The sequence below is a fragment of the Pongo pygmaeus genome, chromosome 6 (genome assembly GCF_028885625.2).
Source record: "Pongo pygmaeus isolate AG05252 chromosome 6, NHGRI_mPonPyg2-v2.0_pri, whole genome shotgun sequence".
NCBI classification, from domain to species: Eukaryota; Metazoa; Chordata; class Mammalia; order Primates; family Hominidae; genus Pongo; species Pongo pygmaeus.
In genome coordinates, this window is record NC_072379.2 from 107,065,757 (window position 1) to 107,084,958 (window position 19,202).

The 19,202-nt window shown below is 35.5% G+C and overlaps 1 protein-coding gene across 4 annotated transcripts in view; it reads right to left on the reverse strand.

Annotated features, from left to right (window-relative positions):
- Positions 1–127: 127 nt before the first annotated feature.
- Positions 128–19,202, reverse strand: part of PNPLA8 (patatin like phospholipase domain containing 8) — a 42,724-nt gene continuing 23,649 nt past the window's right edge. For 2 of the 4 annotated variants that reach the window (XM_054494288.2, XM_054494287.2), the window contains exons 7-9: positions 16,667–16,861; positions 7,727–7,922; positions 128–1,186 (exon numbers count right to left, since the gene is read on the reverse strand). In XM_054494288.2, the coding sequence (XP_054350263.1) occupies positions 912–1,186; positions 7,727–7,922; positions 16,667–16,861 (666 nt within the window). In that variant the 3' untranslated portion in view covers positions 128–911. The remainder of the gene's footprint in view (positions 1,187–7,726; positions 7,923–16,666; positions 16,862–19,202) is intronic. The other 2 variants (XM_063667724.1, XM_063667723.1) reach the window with 1 other exon arrangement.

Here is a 19,202-nt window from a genome sequence, read left to right on the forward strand (position 1 = left end):
ATTACAGGTGTAAGCTACTGCACCAGGCCCTAACTTCTTATTTTTAAGCATACTGCTGCCAGGTGTATTCAAAGGCTAAAGGGGAGCTACATTATGAACAAAAATTAATTTTAAAATGACATTAGCCTTTTAACAACAGATTATTTAAATAGTTTATTTTTGTTAATGATAGGAATATCTCCTCAGTAAGTTCAAACCATTTTATAACAGGGAAGAATAAGCTAGTGTTAGATCTGGAAAAGTTAATACAGCATTATCTTGAAATTTCAGGGGTAAAAAGTGGTTGACTGGAACTTCACCTTTTTTAACCAAACAATGTTAAAATAAACATATTTGAATAGAAAACTGTATCTGGTTCTTTTTTGTCAAATGTAAAATACTTTAATAGAGAAAATTCCATTTTTCTGCATCTATTTAGACGATATTACAATAAAAGGCAGTGTGGATTGGAGAACGTAGCTAGTGAGAATATTAGGTAATGCAAACTTAAGAAGAAATTAGCTTTTCCATATGAAATAAAATCAATCATCACATAAATTCAACATGATTATGAGGACTAAAGTAAAAATACACAGTACAATATAGCTTTCGGTTTCTTGTTCGGCACATATATTAATACATTTTCAAACATCAAACAATATAACACCAATATCTACTCAAATCAACTAGCACAGTAAGGTTACTAAAGCTTAGTTAATTATTAACATCTTAAAAGCCTAGTTCTCATATGAATTCTGTAACCAAGAATATTCTCTGTGCTGTGCAAGCTGGTCGAAGCACTGTCTTTTTCAGGATTCTCCAGAATTCATAAGTATTTCAAAGTTAACTCATGTCGAACCCTGCAATTCCTTATTGAATGTGGTTGCTCTTCTAAACAGGCCTTCATTTATGAGAACATAAGCATATACTCATCACAATTTTGAAAAGAATGGAAGTCCTTCATACATATCAGTTTTTAATTTTATCCAATCATTAATTTTCTGCAGAGTTGTTTTTTCTTGACTTAATATTTTTGCAACTTTTTTCATTTTTTGTTCATTTCTTTCTATGTATTTCAACCCTTCCAACTGCAGCTGATCCAGCTTTTCATTTCGACTTTCATCTAGAGGTATGTTTTCACACATTACAGGATTGAATCTAAAATAGGTGTCAGGAGGTAACAGGCCATCAAGCATTATATGGACTTCTGTTAAAGCAAAAAAAAAAAAAGGGTAGGGGGATAAGAAAAGAGGGGATAAAGTGAGCAATGAACTGTTAATTTGTCTTTATTTAAAATTAACTTCTTTTTAGGCACATTACAAAGATTCACTAATTTCATTATTCAAACTAACAGTAGAAGTAATCCATAATAATGGGTAAAACTACAAGATAAAATTCATCTTCCAAAAATACATTATTCTGTGAAATTAGTATACTTGTTCTATTCTCTCTGTGCTTTTGGTCATACTGTTCACCACTGCTGAAATGCCCTTTCCAACTCTCCTTTTTTTGTTGTTTTTAATTTTTTGGGCTCATCTTCTTTGACATGTCATTTACATCCAGTGCAATTCACCAATTTTAACTGTATAGTTTGACAAGTTTTGACAAATGTATACACTTGTGTAAGCACAACAATAATCATGACATAGCCATTTCCATCACTGTAAAAAGTTCCTTTAAGCCTCTTTATAGTTGGTGCCCACTTTCCCTTTCCTAGAATTTCATACAAACAGAATCAAAAGTATCTACCTTCTTTTATGGGCAAAATACTTTTGAGATTCATCCATGTTGTAGCATATATCAATAGTTCCTTTCTTTTCATTGCTAAATGGTGTTCCATTGTATAGATACAACACAATTTGTTCTCTGCAGTTCTGGTCTGGCTCTCTTCAGTTTTTAGCTACTAGAAATAACGCGATTATAAACATTTACACATAAGTCTTCATGTGCATATGATTGCATTTCCCTTGGGCAAAAACCTAGGAATAAAATTGCTGGTTCATATGGTAAAGGGTATACTTATTTTAAAAAAAACCTGCCACACTGTCTTCCATTTTTGTATTCCAACCACTAATATATTAGAGTTCTCACTGCTCTACATCTTTGCCCAAAGTTAGTATGTCAAGTCTTAAGTTTTGCATTATAGAGGTAGTGGTATCTTGTGGTTTAATTTTCATTTCCCTAATGACTAATTATGTTGAGAAGGTTTTCATTTACTTATTAGTCATTTGTATATCTTCTTTAATGAAGTGTCTGTTCAAATCTTTTGCCCAGTTTTTTCACTGAATTGCTGTGTCCTATATATATGACAGTGGTGCAATCATGGCTCACCGCAACCTCGAACTCCTGGGCTCAAGTGATCCTCCTGCCTCAGCCTCCCAAATAGCTGGGACTACAGGTGTGTGCCACCATGCCCAGATAGTTTTTTATTTTTCTGTAGAGATGGGATCTCACTATATTGACCAGGCTGGTCTCAAACTTCTGGGCTCAACCGATCCACCCAAAGTGCTGGGATAACAGGTGTGAACCACCATACCCGGCCTATATTTTTTATATATATACATACATATGTTATATGAGAATTCTCTATATATTTTGAACTTGTTTATATATTATACCTCATGATGGGTCAGATACATGTTTTATCAATATTTCAGTGTATGACTTGCCTTTTCATTTTATAAAAAATATCTTTTAAAGAGCAGAATTTATAATTCAAAGTCTAATTTATCTCTTTCTTTCCTTTCTGATTCATATTTTCTATGTCCTATCTAAAAAAATCTTTACCTACCCAAGGTCATTAAGATTTTCCCCAGCATATACTTCTATATGTTTTATAGTTTCAGCTCTTAGATTCAGGTTTCCATCTAAGATCAGGAACAGGGTAAGATGTCTAGTCTCACACCTTCCAGTAAGCATTGTACTGGAGGGTCCTTTTCAGTGCCGTAAGGCATTAAAAGGAAATGAAGGGCATGCAGATTAAAAAGGAAGAAGTAAAACTCTATAGACAACCTGGTTGCCTATGTTGACAATTTTGAGAAAGATATAAAAGGCTACTAGAATAAGTGAGTTTAGCAAGTTTGAAGTTATATAAGGTCAATAACAAAAATCAGTTGTATTTCTGCATATTAGCCACGAACGACTGTGATGCATTCCAAGTTACTTTTGTGTATGGTGCAAAGGGTCAAGGTCAACGCTGTGGATATAGGTATCTAATAGTCCTGGACCATTTGTTGAACAGACTGTCCTTTCCCACTGAGTTACCTTAGCACCTCTGTAAAAAGTCTTTTGAGTTTACATGTATAAATCAATTTCTGGACTCTCTATTACATACCATTGATTTATATGTCTATCTTTATTCAAACACCACAGTTCCTTGCTTAATGTAGTTTTATAGTCTTTCAATCAGCAGATGTAAGTCCTCCAACTTTTTTTTCTTTTTCAAAATTGTGTCAGATATTCTAGGTCAGGGGTCCCCAACCCCTGGCCTGCACAGCAAGGGGTGAGTGGCAGGGCCAGTAAGCAAAGCTTCATCTGTATATAAAGCCACTCTCCATCGCTTGCATTACTGCCTCAGCTCCACCTCCTGTCAGATCAGTGGTGGCATGAGATTCTCATAAGACTGCAAACTCTATTGTGCACTAAGCATGCAAGGGATCTAGGTTGCATGCTCCTTAGGTGAATCTAATGCCTGATGATCTGTCACTGTCTCCCATCACCCCTAGATGAGACCATCTAGTTGGAGGAAAACAAGCTCAGGGCTCCAAATTCTACATTATGGTGAGCTGTATACTTATTTCATTATATATTACAATGCAATAATACTAGAAATAAAGTACACAATAAATGTAATGTGCTTGAATTATCCCAAAACCATCCCTCCCCTCCCCGCCTCCATGTGTGGAAAAACTATCTTCCACGAAACCAGTCCTTGGGACCAAAGAGGTTGCAGACCACTATTCTGGGTCCTTTGCATATCCATATACATTTTACAGTCAGCTTGTTCATCTTTATCCCTCAAAAGCCTGCTTGGATTTTGATAGGAATTGTACTGAATCTATATATCAATTTGTGATGTGGTACCTTAACAATATTGAGATTTCCAGTTCATGAACACAGTATATGTATTGATTTATTTAGGTCTTTAATTTCTCTCAGTAATGTTTTGTAGTTTTCACTGTTCAGATCTTGCACGTAGCCCACAAATTTTAGTTTCCTTGGCCTCCTTGAACTGCGAACTTTGTCTCCCCAACTCCAAGAGACTACCCCACTTTTCTGGTGCTATAGAATAGAAACTATGCTATAGTATAGAAACTCTTTTCAGGCAGCAAGCTGGACAATAATAATGATGACCTCATTCATTCTCCTTTCAGAGATCACTGTCCTATGTTACCTGTTATCTAATGTCTGAAAACCATTGTTTTGTCTACTTTTCTAGTTGTTTAAGGTAAGAGGAAATATCTGGTCCCTAATATTTTATGATGTCCAGAAGAGGAAGTCTTAACTCTCTTTTAAAATGTCCGAATCCTATACATCCTTTAAGACCCATATCAAGTCTACTTTATGTCTTATAAGCTGTCTACACCAATCAAGTTTTGTCATTCCTCTTCTTAATTCATAGTCTTAATCACTTATAATCATTTACCATTTATTTAGCAATTCACCACAGATTAAACCCTATAAAATTGTTGTTTTTGTAGGCCAACAGCAATTTAGCATTAGTAAGTGCATGTTTCAATATAATTCTTGTTATATCTTTTTCGAAGTTAACTAAGTTTATTAAATTTTTACTCATTTGTCTTATTAACTAGAGTGCAGGTACACTGAGGCAACATTTCATGTTTCTTGAAAATTCCAAATAAGCCCATTACATGGTTTGCACGAAGTACAGACTTAACTCTTATGAGACTGCCCGACTAAAGCCACTTGTCTCAGCAAATGGCTTATGGTAAGGACATTTTATTGAGCCATCAGGGAAATGTGAATCAAAACCACAATGAGATCCCACCTTACACCTGTTAGGTTGGCTGTTATAAAAAAGACAAGAGATAATAGGTGTTGGCAAGGAAGTGGGGAAAAGGAACCCTTGTAAACTGTTTATAGGAAGGTAAATTGGTACAGCTAGTACAAAAACAGTATGGAGGTTCCTCAAAAAATTAAAAAGAGAACTACCATATGATCCAGCAATCCCACTCCGGGTATATATCCGAAGGAAATGAAATCGTTATCTTGAAGGGATTGCTGCTCACCCATGTTCACTGCAGCATTATTCACAATAGCCAAGATATGAAAACAACCTGTGTCCATGGATGAATGAATGGATAAAGAAATTACAGTATATACACACAACACAAGAATCCTATTCTGCCATAAAAAAGAAGGAAATCCTGCCACTTGCGACAACATGGATGAACTTGGAAGAGATTCTGCTAAGGGAACTAAGCCAGACACAGGAAAATGGGTAGTGCACGGTAACATTTACATGTGGAATCTAAAATCGTTGAACTAAAAAAAGAGAGGAGAATGGTGGTTGCCAGACACTGGGGAGTGGGGGAAATGGGGAGATGTTGGTCAAAGGGTACAAATTTTCAGTTATGACTACCTACTAGAGATCTGATGTACAGCATGGTAACTATAGTTAATAACAATATATTAAGTATTGTTTACTTGAAATTTGCTACGGGAGTAAATCTCAAGTGTTCTTACCAGGCACACACAAAATAGTAACTATGTCAGGTGACAGATATGCTTATTAGCTGGATTGTGGGAATCATTACACAAGGTATACTTATAATAAAACAACGTGTTGTACAACTTAAATATATACAATTTTTATGTCAGTCTGACCTCAATAAAGCTGGGAAAAAAAGAGTATTTTACTGATCTGGCAACAAAATTTCAGATAGTGAAAAATCTAGCATATAAGCTTTTTTTTGGTTTTCATTCAAGAATAAAAGTCCTCAGCGGGGAGTTTAAGATTCTCACTCATGTTAATGACTTGGCCAATAATATGCTGATATGAAAAGAATGAGATGCAAATACAAGGAGCTGTTAAGTGGTAATAATTTTTTTTAATTTAGTAAAACGTTTCACCCAATAACTAAAAACAAAATAGTAAAATGAGGAAATCTAAACCTCAAGGCAAGGCCCGGTGGCCCATGCTAGTAATCCTAGCACTTTGGGGGGCCAAGGCAGGAGGATCACTTAAAGCCAGGAGTTCAAGACCAGCCTGGGCAACACAGGGAGACCCCATCTTTACAAAAAAAGGCCTAAAAAATTAGCTGGGTGCAATGGTATGCACCTGTAGTCCCAGCTACTCAGGAGGCTAAGGTGGGAGGACTGGTTGAGCCCAGGAGTTTGAGGCTGCAGTGAGCTATCACTGTCACTGCATTCCAGCCTGGGCAACAAAGTGAGATCCTGTTTCTAAGAAAAACACACACACACACAAACACCTCAAGGCCAAAACCTGAAATTCAACATACGCTCATTGAATGCCTACTATATGCCATGCACTGCAGTCAAAAGCAAACTGGGTAAGTCAAAGTGAACTGGATAAATTCTTGCCTTGCATTCTTGTGGGGCAGAAGGATAATAAGTAAACAATCAAATATGTAATATATAATTACAATGAGATAAATGCTGTAAGAGAAAAAGAGAAAAAGAAGCAGGCTAAGAAATTAGACTGAGATGATAAGGAAAATGGAAAAGCAGTCAGGAAAGGTTTCTCTGAGGTCCCTCTGACAGTTCAATAGAGACCTGAATGAAATAAGGGTCAAGTGCCTATCTGGCGAAACAGCCTTATAGAGAGAGAGTATAGCAACTGCAGAGGCCCTGAGGCAGGAGAGTTCTTAGCAAGTTTGGTGACCACCAAGAATTATCGGGTGGTTGGACACACTTTAGAGAAGGTACACACTTGAAAGAGGGTTTTGAGAAACAGACAGACATTATTTAATTTGTTTTTGGTTTTTTTTTGAGATGGAGTCTTGCTCTGTAGCCCAGGCTAGAGTATAGTGGCGCAATCTTGGCTCACTGCAACCTCTGCCCCCAAGGCTCAAGTGATTCTCCTGCCTCAGCCTTCCAAGGAGCTGGGATTACAGGTGCACACTACCATGCCGGGCTAATTTTTTGTATCTTTAGTAGAGATGGTGTTTTACCACGCTGATCAGGCTGGTCTCAAACTCCTGACCTCAAGTGATCCAACCGCCTCGGCCTCCCAAAGTGCTGGGATTGCTGGTGTGAGCCATCGTGCCCAGCCTAATTTGCATTTTAAAAGAATGACTTTGGTCTCTGTATGAAGATTAAACTATAGGGGCAGCAAGAGTAAAAGCAAGAACACATTCTCATTCTAGTTTGCCTTGACAGTATTAAATAATTGAATGCCCTTTACTCTAAATCTTTGCTATCATGTATATGTTTGAACCAATCTGACTCGTTTTGTTGCTTTTCCCTTTCTTAACTGGCTTCAGAGTCTCCAACAAAATGTTGTGCTATCCAGCTTTAGGTACTTCTCCAACAGTAAGTGGGCAAAGGTAGCACTAGCTCTCAAATGGAAAACAGTCTCTGTTCTAGAGTCACATAACAAGAAACAAGTGAGAAAGGAAAACAACAAAATGTTTCCTCCCATGTACTTCCTAAACCCACAATACAGACATATCATATGCCTTTGCAGTTAGGACCAACATATGCCACCAAAAAACTGCTAGAATGCTAGAAGTTGAAGTATTTTAAAGCAGCAAACAAGACTAACCTTCTGTATCTGTAGCACTGTTGATAACATTAGAAAGTTTGGTTTTCAAGCTTGTGTATGTTACCGTGTTTCTCACATCACTCTCATAACGTCCAGTGCCCAGGGATACTATGCACTCTAACGGCACATCTGGCCAAAGACATTTACACTCATGCATAGCTAATGCCGAAGGGTTATTCAGAAGCAAACCTCCATCCTGCAAAATACAAGTTAAAAAAAGAAACTCTTAAAACTGACTCACGGGGAAAGCTGAACTATGTAATAAGCTAAATAAATTATTTAAAACCAAGAGGTTCCTTAAAAGTGCATTTCTTTTATAGACTACAGCTGCAAAAAAATCCATGTGAAGACTCATTGGCCTCATAAAAAAACTTTTTATTAAGTTTTCCTTTCCTATTATGAAAGTTCTTTGAACTTCTTAAATTGCTTTGCGTATTTTGCTAAAAAATATTGAAATGAACGGAATTACTTTTCAAAGACACATTATCTTATTTAGTGGTTAATACAGGTTCTACTTAAAGCCTAACAGAAAAGAACTGTGGTTCTACCAAACAATTAAAATTAGTTCTTCTCTCACAAGTCAAATATAACCAAATAATTCTTAGTTGAAATTCTATCAACAATACAATTTCAATGGATCACATTCATTATAATGCAGATATAATGTAAATAACATAGATAAAACCTTATATTTCTAAGTATGTATCAATAATATTCTTTTGAAGACTTCAAAAGGAAACAAAGGCATTAATAAAATATGCTGATAGAGCACTATAAAAATGTAGTAGAGTAAAAGTAGATAAAATTATGGTCAAACTATAATAAAATGTATTGTAGAACCATATTAAAATCTCTTACATCATAAACATTATGTTGTATTTAAAATCTAGAGAAATACGCTGAGCATGGTGGCTCATGCCTGTAATCTCAGCACTTTGGGAGTCCTGGGGCAGGAGAATTGCTTGAGTCCAGGAGTTCAAAACCAGCCTGAGCAACATAGGGACACCTGGTCTCTACAAAAAAATAAACAAAATTAGCCAGGCACGGTGTACATGCCTGTAGTCCCAGCTATTCAGGAGGCTGAGGTGGGAGAATTGCTTGAGCCCAGGAGGTCAAGGCTGCAGTGAGCTGAGATCACACCACTGCACTCTAGTCTGGGCGACAGAGCAAGACCTTGTCTCAAAACCAAGCCAAAATAAACCAAATAAAATCTAGAAAAAGATATCTGATTTAAAATGTTTTAAGTGACTGCTCAGCCTCCTTCTCCTGTTCAGCTCCCATCCATGCCAGTTAACCATCTGCTGAGTACAGGGAAAGGCATTTCTTCAGTGGTAAACAACCTGAATAAACTCGAATGATTTTTGATGTCACTGGTGCTTGGCATCTCCTTGGAATCAGTACTATCACTGCTGAGAATTGTAACAGACCTTGGAATTACCCTAGTTCAGTCTCCCACATGTAGCCTTAAACAGTTTTTGACAGAATTCTTAAACATTTTCAGTAATATGGTACATACAACCTTGTAAAGCAGCTCATTTCATTGTAAAATATTTTAATTTTTCAGATTATACAGTAAAATTAACTTTTTTGGTATGCAGCTCTATGAACTTTAATGCATATAGATTTGTGTAAATATTACCACAATCAAGATACAGAATAGTTCCATCACCCCCAAAAACTCTCTCATGCTATGTCTTTGTAGGTACCCCTCCTCCCACCCATAACCCTTGACAACCACTGATCTGTTTTCTGCCACTACTAAGGAGGTCATAGAAATGGAATAATACAGTATGGGACTTCTTTAAACTGCCTTCTCTTTCTAAGCATGTCAGTGAGACTAATCTAAGTAGTTGCCTCTATCAATAGTTTACTCCTTTTTACTGCTGATTGTATGGATATACCACACAGTTCATCCATTCATCCACTGTAGGACCTCTGGGTTGTTTCCAGCATTTGACTGTCACGAATAAAGAAGTTGCTATAAACATGTGAGTACAGGATTCTGCATGGGCATAAATTTTCATTTCTCTAGAGTAAATACGAGTGCGATCGTTGGAGCATATGGTAAGTATACCTTTAACTTTATAAGAAACTGCCAAAACATTTTCAAAGTGGTTGTCCATTTTGCGTTCCCACCATCAATGTCTAAAAGTTCCAGTTGCTCTGCATCTTATTACAGTAATACTTGGTACTGTCCGTATTATATTAACCACTTTAACAGATATGTGGTGGCATTTCATCAGTTTTAATTTGTGATTCTCCAATGCCTAATGATGCCGGATGTCTTTTCACACCCTCATTTGCCATCCCTTTATCCTCTGCTGAAGTGTCTGTTCAAGTCTTCGGCTCACATTGTTAAATTCTGAGAGTTTCTTATATATTCTAGATATAACTCCTTTGTTGGACATGTGAATTTGCAAGTATTTTCTTTTTTTTTTTTTTTTTGCTTGTTAATTAGGATTATCTTTATTTATTTTTATTATTATTATTATTATTATTATTATTATTATACTTTAGGTTTTATGGTACATGTGCGCAATGTGCAGGTAAGTTACATATGTATACATGTGCCATGCTGGTGCGCTGCACCCACCAACTCGTCATCTAGCATTAGGTATATCTTCCAATGCTATCCCTCCCCCCTCCCCCCACCCCACAACAGTCCCCAGAGTGTGATGTTCCCCTTCCTGTGTCCGTGTGTTCTCATTGTTCAATTCCCACCTATGAGTGAGAATATGCGGTGTTTGGTTTTTTGTTCTTTTGCAAGTATTTTCTTCCTGTATGTCGCTTGTCTCCTCATTTTCTTGGCAGTATATTTGCAGAGCTAAATTTTTAATTTTGATGAAGTCCAGTTTATCAATTTTTAAATTTCATGTATGATGATTTCAGTATAATTGTAAGAAGTTGTCCCCTAACCCAGGTCACCAAGTTTTTCTTCTAAAAGTTTCATAGTTTTGTTTTACATTTAGAACCATGATCCATATGAATTATCTTTGCATAACGTGTGAGGTTTAGGTCACAGATTCTGGGGTGTGTTTGTGTGTGTGGTGGGGGTTTAGGGGAAAAGAGAGGGAGAGAGAAAGATGACCAATTGTTTCAACACAATTTTTGCTGAAAAGACTATCCTTTCTCCATTGAATTGCTTTTGTATCTTTGTCAAAGATCAAATGGCCATATATGTATGAGTCTATTTCTGAACTCTCTATTTAATTCCATTTATCTACCTATCTATCTTTATGCAAATACCACTCTGGTACAGTAGCCATGACTACTGTACCTTTAGAGTAAGTTTTTAAACTGAGTAGCGTGATTCCTTGAAACTTTTTATTCTTTTAAAATTGTTTAGGCCAGGTGCAGTGGCTCATGCCTGTAATCCCAGTACTTTGAGGAGCTGAGGCAGGTGGATTGCCTGAGCCCAGGAGTTCAAGATCAGCCTGGACAACATAGTGAAACCTCATCTCTACTAAAAATACAAAACATTAGCTGGGGGTGGCGGCGCACACCTGTAGTCCCAGCTACTCAGGAGGCTGAGGCAAGAGAATCACTTGAACCTGGGAGGCGGAGGTTGCAGTGAGCTGAGATTGTGCCACTGCACTCCAGCCAGGGCACCAGAGCGAGACTCTGTCTCTAAATAAATAAATAATAAAATTGTTTAAACTATTCTCATTCCTCTGCCCTTCCATATAAATTTTAGAATCTGACTGTATAATTTTTGAAAAGTCCTACTAGAGTTTTGATTGGCATTGCATTATATTTATAGATCACTTCAGGAATAACTCACATCTTTACCATGTAGCATCTTTCAATAATGGTATGCCTTTCCATTTCTTCAGGTCTTCTTTTATTTCTTTCATCTTCTGTTTTCAACATACAGATTTTCTATGTTTTGTGAGATTTATATCTAAGTATTTAATTTTTTGGATCTACTGTAAACTGTACTGCTTTTGTTACAATTTTGGTTTCCAATTATTCTTTGCTTGTATATAGGAATATATACAAGCAAAGAAATAATTGATTCTCCCAAGTAGTTTTCTTTGTGGAAAATCATCTACCCCACCATTAGTGCTCTGGCTTGAAGGTCCCATTAAAAACATCATGTAGGATTTTGCCCTACTAATGAAGCATACTACTGTTACTAAAATTTCTCATGGAATGTGAAGAACACTCTTCATCTTTTCACAAATTTATGCTCAGTTATTTTAGAGGCAGTGGTAGTATTTTGCAAACCATAGATTATGATAACTCTTCATTTCTGGCATTACAAAACAACTTGCTCAAAAACTTGTATCCCAAATAATACTCTGGTTGGATCAATAAGATCACATTAGGAGGCAGCTATTAATATACAGAAATGTTCCTAAATACTAACAACACTTCCCAGAGAAAGTTAATTGGCTCTTTAGTTATAGAATAGCCAGTCTGAGGCTAACGGACCTTTATTATGGCAAATGCCATTTATCACCATTTATCACCAATGGGTAGCTTTGTGATACTCTTGAGATAACTGGGATACACAGGGCTGTGCTGACATTCAGAAAAGCAGTTTGCCACGTCTTTTTAATGCTTGCTCTATTCTCCATTTTAGCATGGGTGGTTTGTTGCCACATTTACTTAAAAAACCTATTCATCCAACTACTCTTCAAAGTCACGCATTGAACTTTGTTATCAAAATAAATGGAATCATATAGTATAAGTTTTTTTGGGTCTGGTTTCTTTCACTTAGAAGAATGCTTGTGAGATTCATCTATGTCTCTGTGAATGTCAGTAATTCATTCCTTTTTATTGCTGAGTAATATTTCATTATTTGAATATACCATAGTTTATCCATTCATCAGTTGAAAAGAACTATTTTTAAATTTAGCTATCTTTATACATTTGTTGAAAGTCATAAATTGGATAGGTATTTATATTTGTATTGCTGAACTTTGTAAAAATCTACTTAGATTCCTTCAATGCGGGTGGTAATAATTAAGCTATTTCCTAAAGTCTTTCTCATGTACAAATTTTAACTTAATCCTTTCAACTTTTTCCTTTGTTTTCAATTAACAGATCATTAGAATGATACTTATCCCACAATAGAGGTAACATTTAATTTCTAATTTGGCAGAAAAGTTATTTTTTTACTAAACCATTTAAATCTTAAATTCTATATTTGTTATACTCTGTGTAACTTCTAATCAAGTAGGTATTTTAGATGAAACACATTTTCATTATATAAAAGCCTATATAAGGATGATCAGAAAAGACAAAAAAGGGAAAAGATGAAGAGGCAAACAAATTTTAGCACGAAATGATAACTGCAAAATCAATCCCAAATCAAAAAACTGGCAGGTTTCCTGTAGTTTCACTAACCATTTTTCAAAGCAAATTTCTGTTCCTTAAACTTTACTCACTTTTTATCAGAAAAGTACAGCAGTTAAGGTTTCTGGGCTCACTCTAATCTAGTGGTGAGGCATACTATCTTTTAAGCTCTGCTTATAGTTAACCTACTCTTGTCAGATGCCTATTCTATCATCAGTAGGTCATTGGGCTAATGTTAGGTCCATGGTAGTTCCTGTAGACCACATCCTATTAATTCTTTTTCTTTTTTTTGGTAGAGACAGGGTCTCACTATGTTGCAGCAGGCTGGTCTTGAGCTCCTGAGCTCAAGCGGTCCTCCAGCCTCAACCTCCCAAAGTGCTGGGATTACAGGCGTAAGCCACTGTATCTCAGCACTACAATCTATTTCCAAAACATTTTTATCACCCGCACTCTGTAACCATTGAGGAATCACTCCCCATTTTCCCTTCCTCATCCCATTTTCCATCCGTAATCAATGACCCATTTTTTATACATCAAGTCAGATGACAACTTCTTTGTTAAGCTGACCCTGACAGAATACATCACCTCTATAGTACTTCTTAATCCTGTACATATGTTGATGATTAAATTTTCACCTCATTCTATAACTGGGTTTATATTCTTTTGTCTGAACTATTTGTGAGCAGGATCCAGGAAGCACAAACAATATGCCAACTATGGTTAAAAATCTTTATATCCTTCCCAGCTAGGACAGTGCCTGATACTGAGTAAGTACTCACTACATTTCTGTCCAGTTATAATGAAAATTATTAATTATGGTTTGGTATAGGCATAATTTGGCAGGTGTTGGGAAGGCTCTTTCTGCTAAAAACACTCTTTACCTGGAATGTTTAAATAAAAATTTCATAATTTATTTATGTTTATGTATCCTAAGCTCTGAACAAAAACTTTTATGATGTAAATAAAGCCTGGTAGGAATAATATGTATATCAGAATTGGTCGTCAAAACCTCTACTGTAAACTAATTTATCAGATTCTTTCTCCAAAGACAGGAATGAACAATTTAATTTTGAAGGTGGAGATGGAAAGAGAGAAGGAATAATTTTGTTTAAAAAGTAGTACTTCCATGTACATATTATGCTACTACTTGGGCAGATGGGGAGAGATTGGGAGCTACTCACAAAGAATTCTTCTCACTTTATAATTTTCTAGGACTTGTAATGAACCTTATAAATGTTGTAATAATCCTCTTCTTATAGTCAAAGGCAAATGAAATCTCCCCATTCACCTACACATAACTCTTAATTATGTCACTACTTTCAATAATTGCTCAAATAGAATATTAACTAACCTCTACTACAATGGATACTAAGTAACTACATTAAAACATATGTCAGATGTGACAGCTAAAAGGGATTTTCAAAATGAGACCGGTAATAACTGAATATAATTATTAAAAGAATTTAGGATGGGAAGGTTGTAGTACTATACTTTAAACTTGGCAAAACTTCTTAGTGGTTAGAAAGAATTAGGACTTTGCTTGAATGTTTTCCTTGTTTAAGCAACCAAGATCATTCACACCTTAAAATATTCCCATCAATCTTCTGAGTTGTCATTTGAAGTGAAAAATATCCCATTTCTTCTTCAAGTCTTGGAAGAGAATATAGAGTAAGAAAAATATTTCCTTAAGTAGGTTTCTTGGGCTCTAGATTCCATTTTAATATTTTTATTAATTAAATGTGCCAATGTTTCTGAAGCTTATTGATTTATATGAAAGTACATTTTTTTGCCCATGTGGCAATATGCTTTACATAAAAATTTATGTAAATTATAAATAACATTTATTTATTCAAATAACCTTAAGAAGTTATTTTAATCTGTGGCTCAAAATAAAGGATTACGGTCATCAATATAAAAATGTCTAAGCGTGAACAGAAATATCACTAATCTATCTGAAATGGAAAAGGAACCACTGAATTACTTTGGTATATATATTCAACAGTACTGAATTAAACTTCAGAACTACTTTCTCTGAGATAAAGAATAAAGAGCAAATGAAATAACTTCTTTTGAAATGTGGAAAACACAAGATCCCCAAATGTAATTATTTAGTATTTGAGACTTTCACTAATTGGCATAACTGCAAGTTTGTAGCACTATTAAGGTTATAACTTAAAAATCTTATTATATTTTACATACACTGTCTAAATTATTTCTCAATTTATGACATGGTACATAAGAATAGGGGAAATCGTTGTTAAAAATAGTAAGCCACATATGAAAATAAAAACTTTATTTTGACCAATAAGTCCTGAAATCAGTATCAGAAACTCAGCAGCCAGTACTTTCTGCCCTGAGGGGGTGGAAGAAAGAGAAGAAAGGCAAGAAGGGGAAGTGCCTTAAACAATTCAACAATGACTGATTCTGCAAAGTAAGAAATGGTTTGAACTGACTCCAAAGACAAAGGAATCCTATTTTAATCTCTTAACTACAAATATTATATTACTTAAAGATAAAAAAGAAAATAGGAATAGCTGGCCATAACATTTTAAAATATATATAAGCTATTGTATCAAAATGAGATAAAATTGATAAAAATGTTTTAGTTTAAATGATCCATTAGAAAGTTTTGAAGTTTATATTGCTGACATGTTGTTTACATAGATCTGAGTTTTTGAATGCCGTCTTAATATCTCTGTCAACAGTGTAAGATTTTTTTCTCAACAGATATCTCACCAAATAAAGAGAGTAGACGTACTTTAGGGACTAGAGAAAAACGTCAAGATTCCTCTCATTCTACTCCATCAAATGAGACTAATTTTAAATGAGACATAATATAAAAAATTAAGTAGATATAAAAAGGCAAGCTTTCAAAGTATCAGCTCTAAAGCTTTATTAGCATTTAGTGTAAGTTATGAATTAAGATTTCCATAAAGAGTTGGAAAAACTTGAAAGAGGAAAAGTGTAAATTAGTTTACATAAAAAGAATTTCCAGAAATAATATTCACTTTTATAAATAATTTAAACATGAATTTAAAAGAGTATAATTACAGACAACATCCTAACTCTGTAACTTAACAGCTGTGATGCTAGTCCAGTTACTTAACTTTTCCTAAGGTGCGAATTCCTTGTTTGTAAAATGGAAATAACTCTATCTCATAAGTAGCAAGGATTAAATGAGATAATGCATGCACAGCACTAAATAAGTGTCTGGCACACAGCTAACTTAATGAGTATTTACTATTATTTTACTGTATCCCTTTCTTCAAAATATGCCCACCCAAACTGTCAAGCAGACTGGGTTCTGCATTTTCAGGGAGTGTATATCGTTTTTAATTTTTATCATGTTTGGAAAGCTAATCATACATACTCTCACTTTTCCATCATAAAATTGTCATAATGGGCTACGAATCACACTATATAAAACACAAAAACTTTGCTAAAATATGTTTGCATGTCAGAGGCTTGTTAAGAAAAACAACAAATAAAAATATCCCAAATTGTTCTTCTTTTGAGATATGAAGACACAAAGAAGAAAGTCTCCTAGGTTGATCCTTCTGAAGATCAATGACATTTAATAAGTGCTGATTCTTTTAATCATGTAAAATTTAAAAAAATAAGACATACAAGTCAACTTACTTGATGAAGATCATTTCCCAATGCATATTCTGCAAAGTAGCCTGGAGCAGCAGATGAGGCTCTAATGGCCTGCCACATTTTATACTGACAGCCTCCCAAATAATGAGAGTTGATTCCAGGAAAATGACCATAGTTTCTGAACACAAAAGCTTTGGGTGTTATCCCTCTATTTACTATGGTACTTACAGCAGCTACCTAGTGAATGAAAAAGTGAACAATTCCATCGTTAACAGTAATATATTTGGGATCTGTAAAAATTAAATACTATTTAGTAGTATGAATGAACAATCTACAACTATATGTGTAACAAGTATAATGTTGAAAAAAGAGAATCAGATCTTTTTAAACAGGCATTTCTTTGTGGGATAAGAGATATAAAGACTGAAGCAATTCTGAGAAATTTATTATAAGAGAATAATAATAAAAGAGATTTGACCATGATTCAATTTGATTAAAAAAATATTCAAAAAGGCAAACATTTCTATACCTTTACATAATAATTGACAAAACAGTAGTTATGAATAAAAACTGCTTAAAGGCTGGGCACAGTGGCTCACGCCAGTAATCCCAGCACTTTGGGAGGCTGAGTAGGGTGGATCACTTGAGGTAAGGAGTTCAAGAGCAGCCTGCCCAAAATGGTGAAACCCCATCTCAACTAAAAATACAAAATTAGCTGGACATGATGGCAGGTGCCTTCCAGCTACTCGAGAGGCTGAGGCAGGAGAATTGCTTGCCCAGGAGGTGGGGGTTGGAGTGAGCCGAGATCACGTCACTCCACTCCAGCCTGGGTGACAGAGTGGGACTCTATCTCAAACAAAAAAAACTGCTTCAAGATAAGCACACTATTTTCATAATATCACTTACAAATTAGTCTTTGTTTCTGTGCTCTTTGAAAGTATTTTGACTTCAATAAAACTGAAGTGTAACACTACACAATCAATGCTTTCAGGTCACAATTATTAAAACCTGGTAGTTGGGTAATGTTTACTAAAAAACTATGATGTCAACCATCTCAGGTCTCAACTTTTATCCCTGTCGGTTAAATTTACATGAAATGTGCTGTTTTATTAATGATCTGTAATACAAACTTAAGAGGCTGACAGGTATTGATGAGGCCAAAGTTAGTGTCCTGTGCCAAGTCCTGCCAATTGTTTTGATATTTAATAAACAAAGGTCATATGCCAAATTCCTGTGAGTAATCCAAGTCTGTCTCTAGGCCACTATGTCTCTAGTAATCCAAGTCTGTCTCTAGGCCATACACTAAAATCCAGAGTCTTTCTATAGTTGGTATATAAATATGGTTGGATTAAGAAAACATATGAGTGGCTCTCCATTTATCATGATGATTTACTTCTTAAGATGGCTAAAATTCCCCATAACTTTTATTCAAAACTGACAACTTCCATGATTTAAACCAAGCAAACAAACAAGGAGCCTTGGAGATACAGGGGAACACGCAAGAAGCATAGAGTGCACCCTAGTGCCCTCTCCAAAAGAGCTAAGTCATCTCTTCATCACAGCCTCTGAGGCCCTGCCTCTGATCTAATCAGCCTACTGCTCCAGCCTCATTCCACATGCAGCCCTTGGATTCCGAGGCACTAGTCTTTGAGAACTCTATCATTTCCTGGAATTCTCTATGACTCTTCCTGCACAGGCCATTCCCTTTGCCAGGAATGCTCCTACTCAACGGCCTTCACATTGGCATCTCAAATCTCACTTCCTTAAATTAGCTGTCCCTCATGTTTCTTTAAAAATATTCTTTCAGAGAACTGCTTTTATGCTCCATAGCACTTACGTATTTCAGGGAAACTACTACGTCATCTGTGTGATTATTTCATTAATACCTATGTTGCCCTACAGAGCTGTAAACCCCACGTCTGCATATGCCCACAAATGAATCCAAAGTGCCTAGCAGTGGGTGCATAATTAATACTTGCAGAATGAATCAAAGTATGAGTATGCCATAGTTAAGGAGCAACAGAAGGAGCTGCACTTGTTTGATTGTTCATGGTTACAGTTTGTTAACTGAGAATAAATACAAGCTGCATGAAATTTCTAGGCACATAAATTCTCTTCTTTAAACAAGTAATATTAAACAGAACTCAAGCAACACTCAGATCATTGGGTTTCAAACACATAAATAAATGAAGAGCCACACTGAGACACATCTAAGTGACATTACAATTTTAATAGGGATTCAATTTGTATAATAATATAATCTAATATAGTCATGCATTGCATATCAATGTTTTGGTCAATGATGGACTGCATATACAACAGTGGTCCCATAAGACTATAAACGGGCTTCTATGCTGTATTTTTTACTGTATCTTTCTATAGATACTTTTTATCTAGATATTTGTATATCTGCAGATACGTAAGTATTCTTATCATTGTGTCACAATTGCCTACAGTATTCAGTATAGTCACCTGCTGTACAGGTTTATAGCCTAGGAACTATAGGCTATAGCATTTAGCCTACATGTGTAGTAGGCTATACCATCTAAGTATGTCTAAGTACACTCTATAATACTTG